A 21,650-nucleotide genomic window follows, 5' to 3' on the forward strand; every position below is an offset into this window, starting at 1 on the left:
ATGCTGCCCTCCCGGAACTCATCTTTAATCCTAGAATCTAGAGTCCGGGTTGATAGGTGGTCTTCTGGACAGCATGTGGGTAGTTTTAAAACACTCGGCGGCGGCTAAAAAAATCCCAGCTTGGTGGCACCGGTCGGGGATTGAACTCGCGTCCTCCTGAACGCGGGGCCGTTCTGCTATCGTTCAGCCACCGCCTCCCCATAAAAAGGAGGTGCCAAAAAAGAGGTCAGTATCGGGTGGAGAAGTGTCTCGATATTCTCTTGTTGATGATAATAATGATGATAATGATGAAAAAATGATCGTAATAGTAATAATAACAAAAATAGTAAATATCATTGATTACTACTACTACTAGTACTACTACTACTACTACTACTACTACTACCACCACTACCACCATTACTACTACTACTACTACTACTGCTACTACCGTTACTACTACCGTTACTACTACCACTACTACTACTACTACTACTACTACTACTACTACTACTACTACTACTACTATTATTATACCAATAATAATAATAATAATAATAATAATAATAATAACGGCTATAGCAATAAGTGATAATAATAGTAACGATGATGAAAATTAGATAAATAAAATAATAGTGATTAATATTATAATTACAATAACAACAAAAAATATAGTAATAATAAAGATAACGTTAATGACAAAAACAGCAACAGCTACGAAAAAAAAAATAACCATTAATTTTCAAACCCCCACAAACTGCACTGAAATACGTCCTCCCGTGACCCATCAACCATCCCATCATTTTTTGTTTAGCCTTCACTCTTCCGCCCCAACGAGAAACAGTGAAGAGCAGCCACAACAAAAACAGACCGTGCCCGTGATTGCCTCCGTGCACCGTCTCCCGAGGTGGTGCAGGAGGCCTTCACGCTGAGGCTGTCGTCATGGCTGGGGGAGTGTTGTCTTGCTTAGGTGATAGTTCCGGTCGCCTTGCCTACACACGCACCCCAAAAATATATATATGTAAAAAAGGTTCAGCTATAAGCCACGTGTACGTTTTTGCTGTTTGTTCGGTTTATATTCGCACAAACTTTTCCTTGAGCTGACCTCCTTTTTTTTATTTCTCTTTGACTATTGTTCTTTTTTTATTTCTTCTTCGTCGTCCTCATCGTGTTCGTCATTATCTGTTCCACTGCCATCATTACTTTTTTTTTGGCATGAATACTGTCTGTTTGTTCTTAATTTTCTTTATATTGACATTGCCGTTGTTAATATTGATAGTATTGCCATTATTATCATTATTATTATTATTATTATTATTATTATTATTATTATTATTATTATTATTATTATTATCGTTATCATTACTGTCATGATTACTATAAAGGGTTGCAGTTTTAGTAGTAGTAGTAGTAGTAGTAATGGCAGTAGTAGTAGTGGCAGTAGCAGTAACAGTAGTAGTAGTAGTAGTAGTAGTAGTAGTAGTAGATATGGCGATGATATTGATGGTGGTAATAGTAGCACTTTCTTTGCGTGTGATCTTTATGGACAGTGACAGTTGTGATTCATTTTCCGTCAGTGTTGCTTCGGAGAAAAAAATGTGAACATTCAGTATAATAAATGCCGGCTGATGTTATAATTTTAACTTAAAGCAGCTTATTTCTAGTTATTTCTTTAAGTTTCATTGTTTTCTTATTTTTTCATATGATAACGAAGTGGCTAACAAATGCTTAACGTAAATATGTTGTTTCCCAAAATTGTATATCAAACCACACTACGTTTTCAACTTCACCTTTTCCGACCTCAGCTCACCTCAGTTATCCTGACCTCATGCTGTCGAAGTTTGCACATACACAGTGTTTTTGCGCGGCATCTTCAGCATCAGGGAAGGAAAGGCTTGACGTCCACCAACAGTAACTAAACTATTTTTTCTCCGACAGCCATCCTTGTCTGAACGGCTGCACGCACGCACTCACCCGAGACACCTAATATCCCTTCCTGCAGACCGTTGATCTCTTCAAGTCTGCCTTACTAACACTGATGAATAATTATGAATATCCTGTACTCGTGTCTCGGTTCTTTCATCCGTGGATCTCTCTTTGGTGGTCAGCCGTCAGACACAGATACACACGAGAACATGGGTAACACACGACTATTCGAGGCAGCCACGGAGCACTGACTGTAAGCGGCGTGCGGCAGGTGGCGACTGTTGCTACAATACACACAAAGGTACCACCACCACCACCACCACCACTGCCACCACCACTGTCACCCGCCTCCCAATGTACCGCCACCCCCCCCCACCTTTCCTCCCTGATTTCAGCTCCTATATTCTGGTTCTCCATCCCCCCCCCCACCCACCCCCAACTACGTCGCTTCCCTTGCCTTATACCCCGACTAGTAACACTTACCCCAACTCCTGGTACCCTTCTGAATCACGTCCCTTCTACAAATACATGCTTTCCCACCACACTCTCCCTTATTCAGTCAGTTTCTCTTTAGCCCAGGTCAGCATGTTCATCCCCCATTCCCGTTTTCTTTATTGATATGTCTTAGTGCTCCCTGTCTCGTGTCTTCCCATCCACAACCCAAATCCACTACTCCAACCTTCATCACCTTTTGCCCTTCAGACGCCCCCCCCCAAAAAAAAAATTTTAGAAACCCCTTCAGCCCCCCTTCTCCTCCCCCTCACCCATATCACTCTCTCGGCCTCACTCTTCTTTAAATCCCTCTTTCCCTCTCTCTGTTTCCTATCCATTCTTCAACCCAGCAGGCCCGTTTTTCCCGCTTACCTCCTTAATAATCTCCTTTCAGGTCGTTTCGTGTCCCAGAACGTGCAAATTATTCCTTCACTTCTCGCCTAGAGTTTCGTGCATTCCCTTTCCCTGCTACATAACGCAACACGCTATTTTTCTACCAACACCACCACCGCCGTCATTACCGCTATCGCCAACACCATCACAACCAACAACGCAACCATTTATCCTCACCTCCACCGCCACTACCAGCCGCCACCAGTGCTATAAACTATTACCATCAAAATCATTACCAGCTACTACCACCACCGCCACCATCATCGACATTAACAGTACCAGTCACCACCACCACCACCACTACGATAATTCACCATCGCCACAACCTTCACCATCATTATCATCTCCAGCCACTGCCACTATCACCTCCATCCCCATCTACCACCATCACTACCACCATCATCCACCACCACCACCCACCATTACAACAACACAATGCCATCACCATAACCATCACCGTTACAGCCATGGGAACCAAATTAAATGGATTTTCGATATTTGTTTTTTTTCCTCTTCCATCCTACGCTTTTACTTCAAGCTTTCGCAACAACTACCGTGGTATTACACTGCTCAGTGTTCCAGGCAAGGTGCTTGCCCACCTATTGCCGATGCGAATTCGCAGCCAGCTGCTGAAGATGCAGAGACCTGATTAGTCTGGGCTCACCCCTGGTAAGTCAACAACTGGCCGTATCCTAGCGCTTCGTTTACTGGTGGAGCGCAGACATGAATTTCGACAGGGGATGCGTGCAGCCCATGGCGATCTCAAGAAGGCGTTTGACTCAGAGCATCGCGAGGCACTCTGGGATCTTCTGCGACTCCATGGGATTCCTGTGAGGACTATTGGTTTGCTGACTGGCCTGTATTCTGGGACAGAGTGCTGTGAAGTGTGGGGGGGGTTTGTCCAGTTTTTTTCCCGTGAATGGTGGACCAGAGTCAATGCGGAGCATCCATTGGCAATACCAGGGTCACTGACCTTGTAAAATTTTGCCGATGCTGCAGTAATCCTGGCGGAGTCACTGGAGGTTTTGGTGATAGCTCTCGAGGCACTGCACGAGGAGGCGAACCCCTTGGGACTTCAGGTCTCCTGGGCCAAGACCAAGGTACAGGTGTTTTGAGGCTTGCTATATGAAACAGTACAGTCTGTTCATGTGTGTGGCGAGGACGTTGAGATCTCAGAAGTTTCACGTAGCTTTGTAGCGTAGTTCATAACAACGGTGAGTTTCGCCAGAAAGTCTTACGGCGGATTGGCCTGACCCACGGTGTTATGGACTCGCTCAACACGAGTATATGACGTTGTCGATACCTGTGCAGAAGGACAAAGATCCGGATCTTCAAGTCCCTTGTTCTCTCTGCCTTACTCTATGGTTGTGAGACATGGACACTAAATGGGGACTTGGAGAGGCGGATTGATGCCTTTGGTAATAAATGTCTACGCAGAATCATGGGATATCGCTGGAATGACTTTGTGTCAAACCGGCGACTATCCTGTGAAGCTGATTCGACATGTATTACCTGCATAGTCCGTCAACGCCAACTCCGGCTATACGGGCACGTGGCACGTTACCCTGAAGCTGATCCTGCTCATCAGGTTGTCTCTGTAAGAGACGATCCTGAGTGGAGGAGGCCAAGGGGACGCCCACGGTGTTCGTGGATTGAGCAAGTCGATACATCCTGCCGGGAGGTACTCGGGTTGGGAAGGGGGCCTGCATGGAGACTCGCCCGGAGGGACCCCCAGGCTTGGCGTCGTAGGGTGGGCGAGGCGACGCAACCCCCGGCGTATGCCCCCATTGATTGATTGATTTTGCGAAGAACACGGCGAATTCTCTCGTGTATGTGTAAGCGAAAACAGCCATCCTTCCTCCCGCTCATCTTTTCATCCATCCTTCTTTCTCTCCTTTCTTTTTGTCCCTCCTCCCTTCCCTCCATTATTCATTCATTAAATCTTTCCCCTCCTCACCATTCATTGCTTTCATCATTGTCTTAAAACATCACAACTACATCATCACTTACTTCACCAATACCGCAACCATTACCACCACCATCACCACCACCATCGCAAAAGTCCCCGAAGAGAATCCCTGGAAATATGAATGCAGAGTAGGCGAGCTTCAGTCTGGATAAATCCAGTTGTGCAGTACGGAGGGAAGGCCGCGAGTGAGTGAGTTATAGCCAAGTGGAGCTAACTGCTGAACTTGCCGCTGTTGACTCTCTGCTTCCACCGTTGAATAGCTCGAGATGACCCACACCTGCTCCCTATCGACTTTTTGTTACACTTTACTTTCTTTATTCATTGTGTCTTTCTTCCTTTCATCTTTCCGTGCTTTCTTCCTTCCCTCTTATCAGCTTTCCTTATCGTTTCTCAAGTTTCATTCCATCCTTTCTCCCTGCAGTCGTTTCATTCATTCTCACTTTATTCATTGTGTCTTTCTTTCTTTCATCTTTCCGTGCTTTCTTTCTTCCCTCTTACCAGGTTTCCTTATCCTTTCTCCAGTTTCTTTCCATCCTTTCTCCCTGCCGTCGTTTCATTCATTCTCACTTATTTTCTTCCTTTTTCTCAGTCCTCCATTCCGTCCTTCCTCTCCTCGCCAGTCCTTCATCCTTCCATGCTTCCCTTCCTATTTCATTCCCTTCCCTCCTAGTTTCTTTCCATCCTTCCTTGCTGCCATCCTTTCACCCAGCGTTCCGTCCTTCCTCACTTCCTTCCAGCTACATTTCCTTTCCTAATTCACCGCCCATTTCTTTCTTTCATCCTTCCACACGTTCTTCCCTCGTCTATAACTTTCCGCATTCCTTCCTCCCATTCTTCCTTCCTTCCTCCCTTTCTTCCTTCTCCCTTCCTCCTTCCACCCCACCATTACCCCAGCCTGCCCGCCACCCTCATCTTTCATGCTATTCTATATCGGATTACCTATTTGTGTCCTGTGAGCCGAGATGTTACTTCGAGGAGGAGGAGGAGGAGGGGGTGTAGTAGTAGTAGTAGTAGTAGTAGTAGTAGTAGTAGTAGTAGTAGTAGTTGTTGTAGTAGTTGTAGTAGTAGTAGTAGTAGTAGTAGTAGTAGTAGAGTAGTAGTAGTAGTAGTAGAGAGAGAGAGAGAGAGAGAGAGAGAGAGAGAGAGAGAGAGAGAGAGAGAGAGAGAGAGAGAGAGAGAGAGAGAGAGAGAGAGAGAGAGAGAGAGAGAGAGCAATACATCAACCTGAAATCGCTTCCACAATAATTTATCCACAAGAAAATAAATAAATATCTTCCCATGTGAGCTTAAGAAAAGAAACAGGGTGCTTCATCGTTTCTGTTTGCCTGTCATTCTCTTTTGCCTCAGCCTAAGTGTTTAAATACAGACGAGAGACGCAAGAACACTGGGCTATGTGTATGCCAGTGGTCGGTATTGCTGCACCTTTCCATACCTCACAGCAACTGTTTCTAAAGGCCAATAAGGAGGTCAATCGTGTTCTCCTGGGTGTTTTTTTAAGTTTCATGGTACAGAAGAAGGGTCAAACTACCACCAGGGTCATAAAACTATCCCTGGAAATGCCCACAACTCCTACGAAAGCCTTGCCAGAAACGTGTGCTTGGGAGACTAAATGTTTTATAATACGACCCTCAGTTGCGTGGGTCGTATGATGAGACATTTCGCCGCCCAAGAACACATATTTGACAAGGCTTTCGTAGGAGTTGTGGGCATTTCCAGGGATAGTTGTATGACCCTGGTGGTAGTTTCATCCTTCCTCTGTACCCTGAGCCTAAAAACACTCATTAGAACCTGAATTAACCCCTCTTTGACCTTTAGAAATAGGTGATGTGAGGTTGCAAAGTGTCTTACAATACCAGCTAGCAAGAGTCTGAGAGTGCCTCGTGCCTTACTTCCTGATGCCATGCGTGACTCACAACCATAGAAAACCTTGAGCGTCAAAGAAAACTTGAGATTACACCCTTACGCCAACGGTGACTAAGCTGTATCACCTCCACTACCATAATATCCATAAGTCCATATATTCATCACATTTCAAAGCTCCACGTATCAGAGAAAACGGTCATGCCAGCCTTTTTTGACCGGTGACTACGCCATATTGCAACCCAACCGACAAAACACGTAGTTCTTCGTATATTCATGTGTGTGTATTTTTTTTCCTGGAACCACGTAAGGCACCTGGAACATACATCACGTCTCTTTGATTCTCCATTCTTATGTAAGGCGGCCGGAGTGTCGTAAATAAGGCAATGGACGCGAGAATTGTATAGCAGGATGTATTTTATTGTGCGAGTTTCTTGGGGCAGTCATGGGGTTATGTACTTGCATGTTCGTTTATATGTGCTCGAAAGTTGTTTTCTTTGTTCGTTTGTACGTGCTCGAAAGTTGTTTTCTTTGTGCGTGCGTCGGATGTATGTCGGATGTGAGTGCGTGGGCTGGGGGAGGCAACGAATCCTGGCAGCTGTTTCGCGTTCTTACGATTTGTTTCAGTATGTTTCGTATCCGTTTATGATTTTCTTAGGGGGGACTTGTAGGTATTTTCCGCATGTTCTCCACCACATTCACTCAAACCTAATCTAGGGACGGTAGTTTGGTGTCGTGTCTGCAAAGTTATAAGTTCGCGGATCGTACGACATATAAGTGAAGTGTATTGAGAAAAAAGGAAATATTTTGGTTACTAGATTTGGACAAGGCTTGAAGATCTGTAATGCTGCTACTCACCTTGTTAACGAGCGATCCCTTGCCCTTGATGCCCCCTCTCAAAAAGGACAACTCAGAAGCACTGGGCTCTTTCTCGCCGGATTGGAGTCCCTGTGTATCCCAGGCCTGCATGCGGGCGACCAGGGGCTCCGGCTTGCCGAGGGAGACCACCATCCCGGGGTCATCCAGCCCCCGCGGGTACGAGCTCACCAGCGTCCCCATCCCCATAGCTGCGGGAGAGAGGACACATTGGCGGGCCTCCAAGCCTTCTCAAGGGAACTATTGCTTGTGGGGTTAGGAGAGAGAGAGAGAGAGAGAGAGAGAGAGAGAGAGAGAGAGAGAGAGAGAGAGACAGACTCATACATGTATCCATGCATCGATATGACTACACATATGAGGTGACAAAAAAAAAACGAACTAGGCATTATCTCCAACACAAGTTCCTTCCTTCCTTCTCCGTGCTACGCCTGTGTCGTGTGGGAGTGCCCAAGTATCAGGATGTTAGCTGTCAGCGTCGGTAATTGTTGGTTCGATGGCATACACGTCTTGTTTCAGACAGTTATGACGCAGACAGCGTGGGCGTCAGACACAAGCACCTCGCCATAATGGAAGGCTTCGATGCCCAGACACCATGGGAAGCTACGTCTGTGTGGCGACGGTGCATGTTTAGACTCCATATTTTTGTCATGTATTTAGTTATGTATTAAAGTTATACCAGTTGTATATTGGCAATATGAGCTGGCAACGCGCTGAGATGACCTTGACACGGTGCTCATACCAATATTCATACACTGTTTGTCGAGGCCTCGCTGTTAATGCCCGCCGGATCTTCGATTTCCGAAGACGGAACAACAGATATATATATATATATATATATATATATATATATATATATATATATATAGAGAGAGAGAGAGAGAGAGAGAGAGGGGGGTGGAGGGGGGTCAGCGTGTGGGCGAGGCGTCCTTGAAGACCCGGATACACGTCCCGCCCACCGCCCCAAATTGACAATTTTCAGTCACCACCGTGTGACCGTGTGGCCTAAGGATGCGTTTCCACCGAGCGAATCGAATCGATTCAATGGACCGTATTGGCTATACAGGCAGCGCCACACGTGGCCAGTCGGTGAACTGTCAAAGCAGTACTTTCCATAGAATTCAAGTTCTGTACTAGAGTGTGTCTGAGGCTGCCTCCAGGATACAGGTCCTTGGGGCCGCCACCGCTCCAAGGCAACGACTGCACACACTTTACTCCTACCCGATTTCCTGACTCTACTATTTGACATGGAGAAAAACTGAAATCGTGCAGGAATGAAGTGTGTGCAATCATCGGCTTGGAGCGATGGCGGCACCATGGCCGTGTATCCCGGAGACAGCCTCAGACGCACTCTAGTCTATAACTTGAACTCTATGGAAAGGACAGCTTGGAGTTGAGTGGCCACATGTGGCGCTGCCTGTATAGCCAATACGGTTCATTCATGAAGAATCAACACGATTCATGATTCGTCTTGATTCGCCACACTAATTTCAATGTAATCGTTTCCACCAAGCGATTCGAGTCAATTCAAATCATGACGATTCATGGCGATTCAGAATCACTGATTTATTTGGTCCAATTTTTTCATCAGTCACGGCGAGTCACCCGACGAGTTAGCACCATGATAGTGGACGTCCTGGTTACTTTAGTGCGAGAACGACGTGCAATATAATTATGATCCTAGTGATCCTATGCACCGAGATCGGGATACCATAGCTGCTCTGTGGCTCCAGTTAACTCCACCAACATTTTGAATTGTTCTGTAGTCATCCTAAAGAATTCATAAAAATTTTCTGGATTATTTACCAAATCTGGGAACATGTACAAAGCTCCCAAATTCAGGTCTTTTAATATTGATTTCATGGACCCAAACACTTTGCTGACGCCTACGCCTACGCCTACGCTGCCTCAGCCACAGCAACGCTGCTATATCAGCGACAGCGTATACGTCCATTCTCGTGAAAGCCAGGCTTGGTACTGCCTTTTGAATGTTGATTCAGACTCATCTGAATCAGTCAGTTGGAACGATGCTGATTCAAAATTAATCGAGTCAAATGATTATTCATGACTTGAATCGATTCGATTCGCTTGGTGGAAATGCAGCCTAAGACTACCACATGCCGTCCTGAAGACTACCTTTTAACCTGAACTCTAGATTATCTCTTAAAGAGGGTCGAAGATAAGCTCCGGGGGAGAGCAATGTTGATCAATCTTTGAGGCAACATAAAATCAATCAATTATTTACGATGAAGTGCACAGATTCTTGTTGCCACCTCCGCTGGATCATCTGGCTCAAGAGTGTAAGGTTGGCATCATTGAATGTAAAAGGTCATATATTCATTCCCTCGTGCCAATCGCCTGCTGTCCCTAGTGTGACCAGGGACGGCTCACACTGCTTAAACAAGTGTCGTTACAGCAAACAGACAACCTCGTGGGCCCCAAGTCTTCCGTGGTGCGCCGAGGCTCACGGCGGCCCGGTCATATTGTACTCATGGCGATGGGGAATACTTAATTCATCGGCTATAAAGAGGCGGACACGATGGAACGCCGGGAATGATGCATCGGAAAATAGTGGAGCTCTGCCCTTCCGAGTACCCCATTGTAAACACACACACACACACACACACACACACACACACACACACACACGTATCTATAGAACAAAGCCATACCAATAATTATACCTCTCTTAAATGTTCCGTATATATTTACTGAATGGGCAGATATTTACCGCAGTCATTTCTTCTTTTTTTATATCTTTAACCTAAACATATGCACTTTTGAAATAGCCCTTTACACACGTATCTCAAACTTTTCTTCTTATAATTACTTCGACTTCCCTTGCTTGTGAGCCTGATATTACACCTCGTCCATAATGCGGAATAAACCACAATCCTATTTCATTTTTTGGTGCAGCTACTAGAATACCGTTCATGATAATAACAACAGAAATTATGATTACTGAGTAGGGTAAAAAAAAAAAACGAAGTTGAGTAAGTTATAGGCGTGTGGAGTAGGAGTCGAAGTCGCTGGAGTCGCGTACTATTGGCCAGAGTCGGAGTCGGTAAAAATATCCCGGACTCCGACTCCTTTACGATGTGGTGTGGTGTGGTGTTGTGTGGCGGGGTTTGATTTGCCTGCCAATGTACTGCAGAAGAGGGGAAGGTAAGGGGGGGTGGATTCGGAGTTGGAGTCGAAATCGAAGTCTCATCCTTAAAACGTCCTGGATTCGAAGTCAATTCTTTTTTTTTTTTATCCGACTCCATAACCCTGGTAAGTTCATTCCAGTTAGGTAGGAATGGGAAGGGATATCAAGCACTAAGTGGCAGGACAAACTATTCAAGGCAGCAAGTTTTTATACTTCTCTACACGCACAGTGATATAGATGCATGCAACCTGATACCGAGCTTGAGTGGTCACCTTGCAGTCATCGGATTAGCCTTGACATACTTTCTTATATTTAGTCTCGTCAAATCTAACATCCGAGCCACCAGCATGAACGTAAAGGGAACACTACATTAGTCTCAAAAGAATAGCACCACCAAGGCCAACATCGACACCTAAAAAAAAACCATCAGATTCGGCTTGACCTAACACTAATTCCAGATCATGTCTACAAGTACACATTAACGCGCTAAGAGACAGGATTGCACGCGAAGTTTTCCACTGAACAAAGACTAAAGTTACAGCTGCTTGCACTATTAATCTACTGGCAAGATGAGTGAAAAGGTTATGTTAATGCCAGGCGAGTGGATGGGTGGGTGAATGGTGGTAAGTTGGTCACTGCAGTAGATGGGGTGAACAAAGAAGGGTAAGAGAGAAAGTGCATGCAGAGAGAAGGGATTAGGGAGAGGAAATTTATGCTGACAGAGGAAGTAGGGGAGAGGCAATGCATGCTAAAAGAAGAAGTGAGAGAGAGAGAGGAAATGCATGGTGAAAAATAGAGTGGGAGAGAGAAAATGCATGATAAAAGAGGAGGTTGGGAATGGGGGAGAGGAAATGTATGTCGAAAGAGGGAATGGGGAAAGAGGAAATGCAGTCAAGAGTTTTAATTTTTCCTAGTCTGCTTGAGGAATGTGTCAATGCAATGAGGTAAGAGAGAGAGAGAGAGAGAGAGAGAGAGAGAGAGAGAGAGAGAGAGAGAGAGAGAGAGAGAGAGAGAGAGAGAGAGAGAGAGAGAGAGAGAGAGAGAGAGAGAGAGAGTTAATAATGTGGTTTCTGTAACGATTGCTTATGAGATGGATGGGTGACTTTAATGAGAGAGGGGACGAGGTGGTGGTGGTGGTGGTGTGACGGGGAAGTGGTATGTGTTTGGGGACTGTGTGGGGGGAAGGGAGGGACTGTGTTTGTGGGTGTATGTGTTGCGAGGAGTGTGGTAAGCTTATATAATTAGTTAGAAAGTGTTGTAAAATATTAGTAATTTAACTCAGAGTGGCGGTGGAATTCTCGAGAGCTGTTCTTGTTTAAGTAAGTTCGGCTCCTCTTAATCAAACAAGCCAAGTAGTTTTGATAATATAGCTTAGGATCAATACAGTAATTTTCAGTGATGACTACAATGATGACGATGATGAAATTTTAATGGTGTCGATAAAGACTATGAACGCTTGCCTACATTTATCACCATCATGACAGTGAGAATAATAAGAAGGAAGATGAGGATGATGATGATGGTGAAAATGATGATGATGTTAATAATTGATAATTGATAATGATGACGTTGCGTAAGGTTAACAATGAAGATGTCAATAGTGGTAGTGAGGATACAATGAAGACGGAGATGGGTATTATACACGGCGTATTGCCTATGAATGGGGCAGCGACAGGTACTAATAGAGAGAGAGAGAGAGAGAGAGAGAGAGAGAGAGAGAGAGAGAGAGAGAGAGAGAGAGAGAGAGAGAGAGAGAGAGAGAGAGAGAGAGAGAGAGAGAGAGAGAGAGAGAATGAATGAATGAATGAATGAATGAAAGCGAAAGGAAGCGTGAAAGGGTAGGAGAGAAAGAGAGAGAAAAGAAAAGTGAAGAAGAAAAAACATTAGATAGATATGTTGGTAATTTCATACATAACCAGAAATACCTCAAGAAAAAAACGGTGAGAAAAGAAAAAGAAAAGAAAATAATGGAGAAAACGTAATATCTGGCCGTCTCTGTAAGTATTTCCGTAGACAGATAAACCAAAATAGCGAGAAAAAAAAGAGGGAGAAAACGAACAAAAAACGAAAATAAAAGGAGAAAATGTAATATCTTCGTACGTCAGATAAACAGAAAGATAAAAGAAAAGATGAAGAAAAATAAATAAATAAATAAAATAAAGGAGAAGGCGTCATATCATTGTACCTCTGAATGTCTCTTTCACGCGCGACATTCATTATTTAGAAAGGTTTGAATGCGGTGGCGGTAGTGATGAGGGAGGAGTCTTAAATTGGAGCCAATGTATATAATTTTCAGGGCGTTGGCGGGAGACAAATAGGGTTTTCGATCGCGCTATTCCTTGGTGTTTGAGGAGCTGGGCGTGGCGTGCAAAGACTGCCTATACACATGTGGTAAGGGGAGGGCGTGGCCAGCTCAAGTATGTATAGGACGATGGGGAAGCGAAATGAGGATTGCCTTGCTTCTTCAGTTACATTCCCCCTCACCCATTTGCTTCTGCTGCGTAACTACCTTTCTTTCTTTCTCTATTTCCATCTATATTTACCTATCAGTCTACCTGTCTATTTATTATTTTTCTATTATCTATGTGGATTTGTATTTCTCTCTATGTATCTATCTCTCTAATGCTCTCTATGTATCTCTCTTTCTGTGTGTGTGTTGGGGGTTGGGGTGAGGGGGATCTTCGAGCGTATATACGTGCGTCTGTGCTTATTGCGTAGGTTGGTAGGTGCGTGCGTGAGTCCGTGCGTGCTTGTTGTAATCTCTCTCACAGCTGTCAAGGAACATAAAAAGCACGACTACTCTTCTTTTAGTAGCCGCTGTGCAAATGGCTCCGGCAGTGGAAGGTGGGTACCATTTTGCCGATCTTTAAACGGTAAGAGAGAGAAAAAAAAATGGTGCGTTGCAGAAAAAAAGACGTGACGCAACGCTAATGTAATAAGTTTGGTGGATAAGGGCCATATTTTTAAACATTTCTGCGCCCAAGAAGACGTCTTTTACTAGTCTTTCGTGGGAGTTTAGGGCATTTCCAGGGGTAGTTTTATGAACCTGGTGGTAGTTTGACCCTTCTTCTGTGCCATGAACCTTAAAAAACACTCATGAAAAGCAGATTGATCCCCTCTTTGACCTTTAGAAATAGTTGATATGAGAAGCGATGGTGTCTTAAAATACGGCCCTAAGTTTCGAGAATGCTTGATTGCGGTAAAGGGGACTATGGTGAATTCAGATTGGCGAGGTCGTTTTGGCGTTGGTCTTCTCCTCTCATACATTACCTATAGCTAACATATGAGAGGAAGAGAAAGGTGTTGGGACCGTGTGGCAGAGCGGAGGATAGGAAAGGTCTCGCCGGAACCAACGCCAAAACGACATCACTAATCTGGGTTTCACTTTATAGGGTTGCACGCAGAGGTGACTACTTGACTACACATTGAGGGCACACGAGCATGCTGAGGTTAGAGGGGTGAGGACGATGAGTGGAGGTTACGGAAGGGGAGGAGAGAGTGAAGGCGCCTTGCGTGTGTGTGGCAAGAGTGTGCAAGAGACATAATGGTAATAGGACGGAACTGGGAGGTTGGGAAGGGGTGGTGAAGAGCTGCTGACTGGTGTGGGCTAGCAGGAGTGGGCGGTAACGAAACAAAGAAGTGCAGAGAACATTGACAAAATAACAGCCTTCAGAAATGAGATATGGTACAGGAGGAGCCATGCATGTCACTAGTCTTTTTTTAATCAAGAGTTTTCGTCGAAGTAAGAAGAAAAAATGTTCCATGTGTATGTTGTTTATCTTGAAAAGCCGAGTTCTGCTAAGCTGATTATATTCTTTCATCGATATATAATAAAAAAATGCACTCGTTTCGATATAAATAACAGCAGTAACGGAGCCAACTCGTATTGGTTAAACTGTCCATAAGCAACAATTTATTCGTCTTTTCCAGAAAACTGTGCCTTTGATTTACTTAAGCCGCTACGAAGCTTCTTACACCCGTGGCTGATTTCGAAACAATCACCTCCTGTTAGTGATAGACAGATAGATAGACAGATAGATAAACAGAGATAAACACACACACACACACACACACACACACACACACACACACACACACACACACACACACACACACACACACACACACACACACACACACACACACACACACACACACACACACACACACACACACACACACACACACACACACACACACACACACACACATACACACAAAGCATGCCATGTCATTTCTCTCCCGAGGTCGATATGCTCCGTTTGAAGGTCACTCTCTCAGAGGACGAGAAAAACGACACTGAACTTTTTGTGCACCGCGAGGACAGCCTTAACGGGAAGATGTGACGCGACGCACCTTCCCGCCTCGCCCTCGAAAGCAAGAAACCCACGAGATGAATAAATAACGAAGATGAGGCAGCGGGGCCCGTTAGCAAAGGGAATGGTGGTGTAATTGAGGGACACGTTGCCACGGTTCGTTCCGGTATTCCTGCGGCGATAATTAGTGATGTCTGAGCGGATTGTGGAGATACTGTGACCTTGAGGAGGGTGGTAGCGTGACGCACTGGTGGCGGGGGTCAGGTAGGGCACTGCCGGCACTCCCCTACCGCATGGAACGCCGCATAGTTGGGCTGCGTGACCATGCTGAGGGTGAATTACGGAGTACTATTATTCCTGGCTCGTTATGTGCCGCAAGAAAATAGGAGGAAGGAAGACACCTGCTCCATCCACTTCATGGTGAATTAAAACTGCTCCGTTGCTTCCACTGCCCGAGTACAAATATTATTGGCCTCGGAAATGTGCCAAATTTAAACCGCTTGTTTGCAGTGTCCGAGTACAAATGTTGTTTACCTCTTAACGCGCCGGACAAATACAGGAAAATAGGAAGACCGTATCTCCATCCGCAGTTTGATGTGTCAAGACCACAAGGTGTTTCCACGCCTACGTAGACAAGGGAGCTTTGCTTGTGTGCAAGAAGTTATGCATTGTTTGTTTTGTTGAGTGTTGTTATTCCTTACGGCTAATTATGGCTTGCGACAATTCATGCCGCTTAGCGCAAATTACCGACACGCATCGCTGCCGCGGACGGCTTGCGCCTTGAATCAGGAGCAGCGGCGAGGCCAGGCAATCAACTAATACTGAGCATTCTTGTTATCGTTGGGTTATAAAAAACACACTGCAAGCATGATCTGAGGTAATAGAGTAATGGAATTCCTTTCAGATATGAAAAAATAGTGACGAGGCTGGATGGCCGTCACGTGGAGGGTGTTCGAAAGGCAGGCCGGGCCGCGGCTCCTCCGGCCCGGCCACAGGTGTGACGAGGCTCACTGAAATACGTCAATACCCCGGATAATGCTGATGACGCCACCTTCGTGATAGCACAGGTGAGCAAACAGCAAAACTGAGAAATTACTTCTTAAACACACACACACACACACACACACACACACACACACACACACACACACACACACACACACACACACACACACACACACACACACACACACACACACACACACACACACACACGTACATATATATAGATATATATATATATATATATATATATATATATATATATATATATATATATATATATGTGTGTGTGTGTGTGTGTGTGTGTGTGTGTGTGTGTGTGTGTGTGTGTGTGTGTGTGTGTGTGTGTGTGTGTGTATTCCCCCAGGGAGGGCTCCCCTTTTGGCCGCCGACTTGAGAGGTGTCTTGATAACTCCACAGACATCATTCTTATCAATTTCTGCAACATTCGCGGTCTTCGTTCCAATTTCCATTCTGTGGAGCACTCCTCTAAACCTCACCTTCTCTTCCTCACCGAAACACAGCTCTCGGCGGCTACTGACAGCAATCTCAATTCTGTTCCTTCCTACTATGTCTATCCTAAATTTCAATCTAAAGCTGTATGTTGCGTCTACGTGGGCAACGACAACGAGGTTGGGCGTTCTGTATCGTCTCCGCCAGTTCTTCTCCCCCGCACAGTTGCTCTCCATATACAGGGGCCTTGTCCGCCCTCGTATGGAGTATGCATCTCACGTGTGGGGGGAGCTCCACTCACACAGCTCTCTGGGACAGAGTGGACTCTAAGACTCTACGTCTCATCAGCTCTCTTCCTCTTACTGATAGTCTTCTACCTCTTAAATTCCGCCGCCATGTTGCCTCTCCATCTTCTATTGATATTTTCACGCTGACTTCTCTTCTGAACTTGCTAACTGCATGCCTTTCCCCCCTCCCGCGGCCTCGCCACACACGACTTTCTACTCAAGCTCATCCCTTTACTGTCCAAACCCCTTACTCAAGAGTTAACCAGCATCTTCACTCTTTCATCTCTCACGCAGGTAAACTCTGGAACAATCTTCCTTCATCTGTATTTCCTCCTGCCAACGACTTGAACTCTTTCAAGAGGAGGGTATCAGAACACCTCTCCTTCCGAAATTGACCTCTCTTTCGGCCACTCCTCTGAACGCTTTTTATAGGAATAATGAGTAGCGGGAGAGGGGGAGGCATGCAGTTAGCAAGTTCAGAAGAGGAGTCAGCGTGAAAATATCGATTGAAGATAGAGAGGAAAAATGGCGGTGGAATTTAAGAGGTAAAAGACTATCAGTAAGAGGAGGAGAGCTGATAAGACGAAGAACCTTATACTCCACTCTGTCCAGGAGAGCTGTGTGAGTGGAGATCCCCCCCCCACCACACACACACACACGTGAGATGCAAACTCCATACGAGGGCGGACAAGGCCCCTGTATATGGATAGCAACTGTGCAGGGGAGAAGAACTGGCGGAGACGATACAGAACGCCTAACCTCGAGGAAGCTGATTTATAGTGATAGAAGAGATATGAAGTTTCCAGTTAAGATTTTGGGTTAAGGATAGACCGACGATGTTTAGTTTTGAAGAAAATGACAGCTGAATGTTGTTGAAGAATAGGGGATATGTGTCTGGAAGAGTGTGTCGAGTTCATAGCTGGAGAAATTGGGTTTTTGAGGCATTGAAGGACACAATGTTCCTTTTACCCCAATCGGAAATGATAGCAAGGTCTGAGGTTAAGCGTTCTGCAGCCTCCAGTCTAGAGTTTTGTGATTTCTGTTGAGAGGGTCTTCTGTTGAAAGAAGTTGAATAATGCAGAGTGAAGTCATCAGCGTATGAATGGATAGGACAGTTTGTTATGGAAAGATCATTGATGAATAACAGGAAGAAAGTGGGTGAAAGGACAGAGCCCTGTGGAACACCACTGTTGACAGGTTTAGGGGAAGAACAGTGATCGTCTACCACGGCAGAGATAGAACGGCCGGAAAGGAAACTGGAGATAAAGGAACAAAGAAAAAGATAGAAACCGTAAGAGGGCAGTTTAGAAAGCGAAGACTTGTGCCAGACTCTATCGAAAGCTTTCGATATGTCTAGCGCAACTGAGAAAGTTTCACCGAAACAGCTAAGAGAGGATGACCAAGAGTCAGTTAAGAGAGTAAGAAGATCGCCAGTCGAACGCCCCTTGCGGAACCCATCTGGCGATCAGATAGAAGATCAGAAGTGGAAAGGTGCTTTTGAATCTTCCGGTTAAGGATTGATTCAAAAGCTTTAAATAGACAGGAAAGTAAAGCTATAGGGCAGTAGTTTGAGGGATTGGAACGGTCACCCTTCATAGGTACAGGCTGTATGAAGGCGTACCTCCAGCAGGAAGGAAAGGTAGATGTTGATAGGCAGAGACGAAAGAGTTTGACCAGGCAGGATGTCAGCACAGAAGCACAGTTTTTGAGGACAATAGGAGGCACTCCATCAGGTCCATAAGCCTTCTGAGAGGTGAGGCCAGAGAGGGCATAGAAAACATCATTAGGAAGAATCTTAATAATAGGCATAAAGAAGTCAGAGGGGGGGATGAGTAGGAGGAATATGCCCAGAATCGTCCAGAGTGGAGTTTTTACAGAAAGTTTGAGAAAAGAGTTCAGCCTTAGAGATAGATGAGACGGCGGTGCTGCCGTCAGGGTTAAGGAGAGGAGGGAAAGATGAAGAAGTGAAATTGGAGGAGATATTTTGGCTGGGTGCCAGAAGTCTCTGGAAGAATTAGAAAAAGCAAGGTTTTGACATTTCCTATTGATGAAAGAGCTTTTGGTAAGTCAAAGAATAGATTCGGCACGATTTCGAGCAGAAATATAAAGATCATGGTTAGCAGGAGTGCGAAGGCTCTGGTACCTTTTGTGAGCTGCCTCTCTATCTTGGATAGCACGAGAACAAGCGTGATTAAACCAAGGCTTTTTAGCATGAGGAGTAGAGAAAGTACGTGGAATGTGTGCCTCCATTCCAGAGACAATCACCTCTGTGATGCGCTGGGCACACACAGAGGGGTCTCTCTCCTGGAAGCAGTAATCATTCCACGGGAAATCGGAAAAGTACATCCTCAGGTCGTCCCACCGAGCTGAAGCAAAATGCCAGAAGCATCGCCTCTTCGGTGGGTCCAGAGGGTGTACAGGAGCGATAGGACAGGATACAGAAATAAGGTTGTGATCGGAGGAGCCCAACGGAGAGAACAGTTTGACAGAGTAAGTAGAAGGGTTAGAGGTAAGGAAGAGGTCTAGTATGTTGGGCCTGTCTCCAAGACGGTCGGGAATACGTGTAGGGTGCTGAACCAACTGCTCTAGATCATTGAGGAGAGCAAAGTTGTAGGCTTGTTCACCAGGCTGGTCAGTGAAAGAGGATGAAAGCCAAAGCTGGTGGTGAACATTGAAATCTCCTAGGATGGAGATTTCAGCGAAGGGAGAGTGGGTCAAGATGTGCTCCACTTTAGAGTTCAAGTAGTCAAAGAATTTTACATAGTTAGTAGAGTTAGGTGAGAGATAAACAGCACAGATGTATTTAGTAATAGAATGACAATGAAGTCTTAGCCAGATGGTGGAAAATTCTGAAGAGTCAAGGTCGTCATTTTATGTCGCGTGCTGCTGCTAAGTGTTACGATGCTTGGTGTTCTCTCCTCTTGATGATAATTTAATATTTTATTTTACTACATAACTCCACGAAGCTAAAATCTTGACTGCATTTGTTCATAGTTTATTATCTTGATGAAAATACTTGACTAGAAATCCGCATATGCTTTAAATATAGTTATAGGAAATTCTATACTATAATGGATTAAAATATATCGTTATTTTAGTTATGGAAATACGTGCATGCTTGTGAGGGGTGAGGTACGTTATGTAGGTTGTATGGGTGAAGAATTACGAGGAAGATAACCATGCACGTGGGGAATATACCTCCGTCTCGCGTGGGTCATAATGCCGTGAAGCTCTAGTGTTCCGTAACGTGAAAATTGTTAGCATTCCTGAGTGGCGTGTTCGTGTCCCTCCCCTTATTAGATGGGCCACCGCCGAGGCCGCTGTCCCTCCGCACTGAACAAAAAGTAGCTTATATGTTGTGTTATTCTTTTGACTCCCAGTACGATACAGGACAAAAGTCTGATGAATATGTCAACATTTTACATCGTCTTATCCTCAAACTTGCTGCAACGATACTTAATAATTATCAAAACGCATCCACCAGTACTAAGTGATAGTGTTCTTTTTTTAGGAAACATTTGTCTTCATGAATTTGCTCACTGCGGATCGTTTGTCTCAGCTAAACACAGACAATACCAAGCGTCCTTTCTCTTGTTTATGCCTCACACTATATAATTATTGTTGCAATTAGAAATACAATATATGAGGAACGCTTTCCTTACCTTACTCGTCGACCCTCATTTGTACGGAGAAATCGCTTCATCCCAGCACCCGAGGGAAAACATTGTCCTCATCTTCACTTTCTTTACGAAGTTCGACATCGGTTTTGCAAGCCGAGCACTTATTATCGGCCTCCACTGAACTAATGCACACCACCCACTATTTTCGGAGCTGGTGGGAGTGCAGACACAGCAGCACCGAGCTCACTCATCACTCACACGCGTCGACAACACATTTTTCCTTGCCATCACGTAGGACTCGACAACATGTATTATTCAGCAGCAGTAAGACGGGTGGCCGCGCTGAGTCAATTGCCGCTCCTCTCTCGTACCTAACAGTACTCCCTACGCTCGGCACCCCAGCAGCCTTCTGGCACCTTGAGGGACGGCAGGCACTCCCACCTGGCACTCCCCCTGATCGATGCCAGTTTCATACGAAGGAATTACTCGGTGGTGGCGCCCCGGCAGGTAGCAATGGGACGATATCTAGCACAAATTAGGTTGTGCTAAACTAGGTTCGAATGAAGGTTATTGATTTGGGTAAATTCAGGTGAAGGTAGTTTGAGGCGCCTTGCTGGAGTGTGTTTGCTGATCGTCGAGTTATAACACCAACTAAAACTTTCTACATGTTACTGTTCTTATCGCACAGAACGAGGAAACGTTATCCTCCAAAACAAAAACACAGCGGCCATTTATCGATGCAGTTTTCTTGTTAAGAACATAAGAACATAAGAACGTAGGAGTCTGCAAGAAGTCGGTGGGCCTGTACAAGGCAGCTCCTTTGAACCTAAGCTCCCGTGTATCTAACCCCACCTAATATCGCTGTCCATGAATTTATCTAATCTATTTTTGAATGTGACAATTGTATTGGCACTCACCACATGACTGCTAAGCCTATTCCACTCATCCACAACCCTGTTAGTAAACCAATTTTTGCCTATGTCCCTGTTGAATCTGAATTTATCCAGTTTAAACCCATTACTTCGTGTCCTACCCGGTTCTCTTACCAACAAAACCTTATGAATATCCCCCTTATTAAAGCCCTTCATCCATTTATAAACCTCGATCATGTCTCTACGCACCCTTCGCCTTTCTAGAGAATGCAAGTTTAACTGTTTGAGTCTTTCCTCGTATGGCAAGTTTCTCAACCCCTGAATCATCTTTGTCATCATCTTAGTTGTTGTTGTTGGGAATGTTGTTGTATTAGGATCCACATGGGAACTTGGCCAGGAATAAAAGAAATGTAACGTGTCCTCAAGACTTTAATGGAATTCTCCTGTTTAGATAACCATG

At 45.0% G+C, this 21,650-nt stretch overlaps 1 protein-coding gene and 1 long non-coding RNA gene across 5 annotated transcripts in view; one reads left to right on the forward strand and one right to left on the reverse strand.

Moving 5' to 3' along the window:
* Positions 1-16,006, forward strand: part of LOC127005663 (uncharacterized) — an 87,537-nt gene extending 71,531 nt beyond the window's left edge. The window contains exon 3 of the long non-coding RNA XR_007758833.1: positions 15,861-16,006. This is a non-coding gene — a long non-coding RNA (uncharacterized LOC127005663). The remainder of the gene's footprint in view (positions 1-15,860) is intronic.
* LOC127005654 (kyphoscoliosis peptidase-like) overlaps positions 1-20,705 on the reverse strand; it is a 42,189-nt gene extending 21,484 nt beyond the window's left edge. For 3 of the 4 annotated variants that reach the window (XM_050874745.1, XM_050874739.1, XM_050874748.1), the window contains exons 1-2: positions 20,361-20,705; positions 7,478-7,686 (exon numbers count right to left, since the gene is read on the reverse strand). In XM_050874745.1, the coding sequence (XP_050730702.1) occupies positions 7,478-7,684 (207 nt within the window). In that variant the 5' untranslated portion in view covers positions 7,685-7,686; positions 20,361-20,705. Of the gene's footprint in view, positions 1-1,789; positions 2,152-7,477; positions 7,687-20,360 lie in introns of those variants that run through there. The other variant, XM_050874749.1, reaches the window with a different exon arrangement.
* Between the last annotated feature and the right edge of the window lie 945 nt (positions 20,706-21,650).

This window comes from Eriocheir sinensis, chromosome 3 (genome assembly GCF_024679095.1).
Source record: "Eriocheir sinensis breed Jianghai 21 chromosome 3, ASM2467909v1, whole genome shotgun sequence".
In the NCBI taxonomy this organism is placed as follows: Eukaryota; Metazoa; Arthropoda; class Malacostraca; order Decapoda; family Varunidae; genus Eriocheir; species Eriocheir sinensis.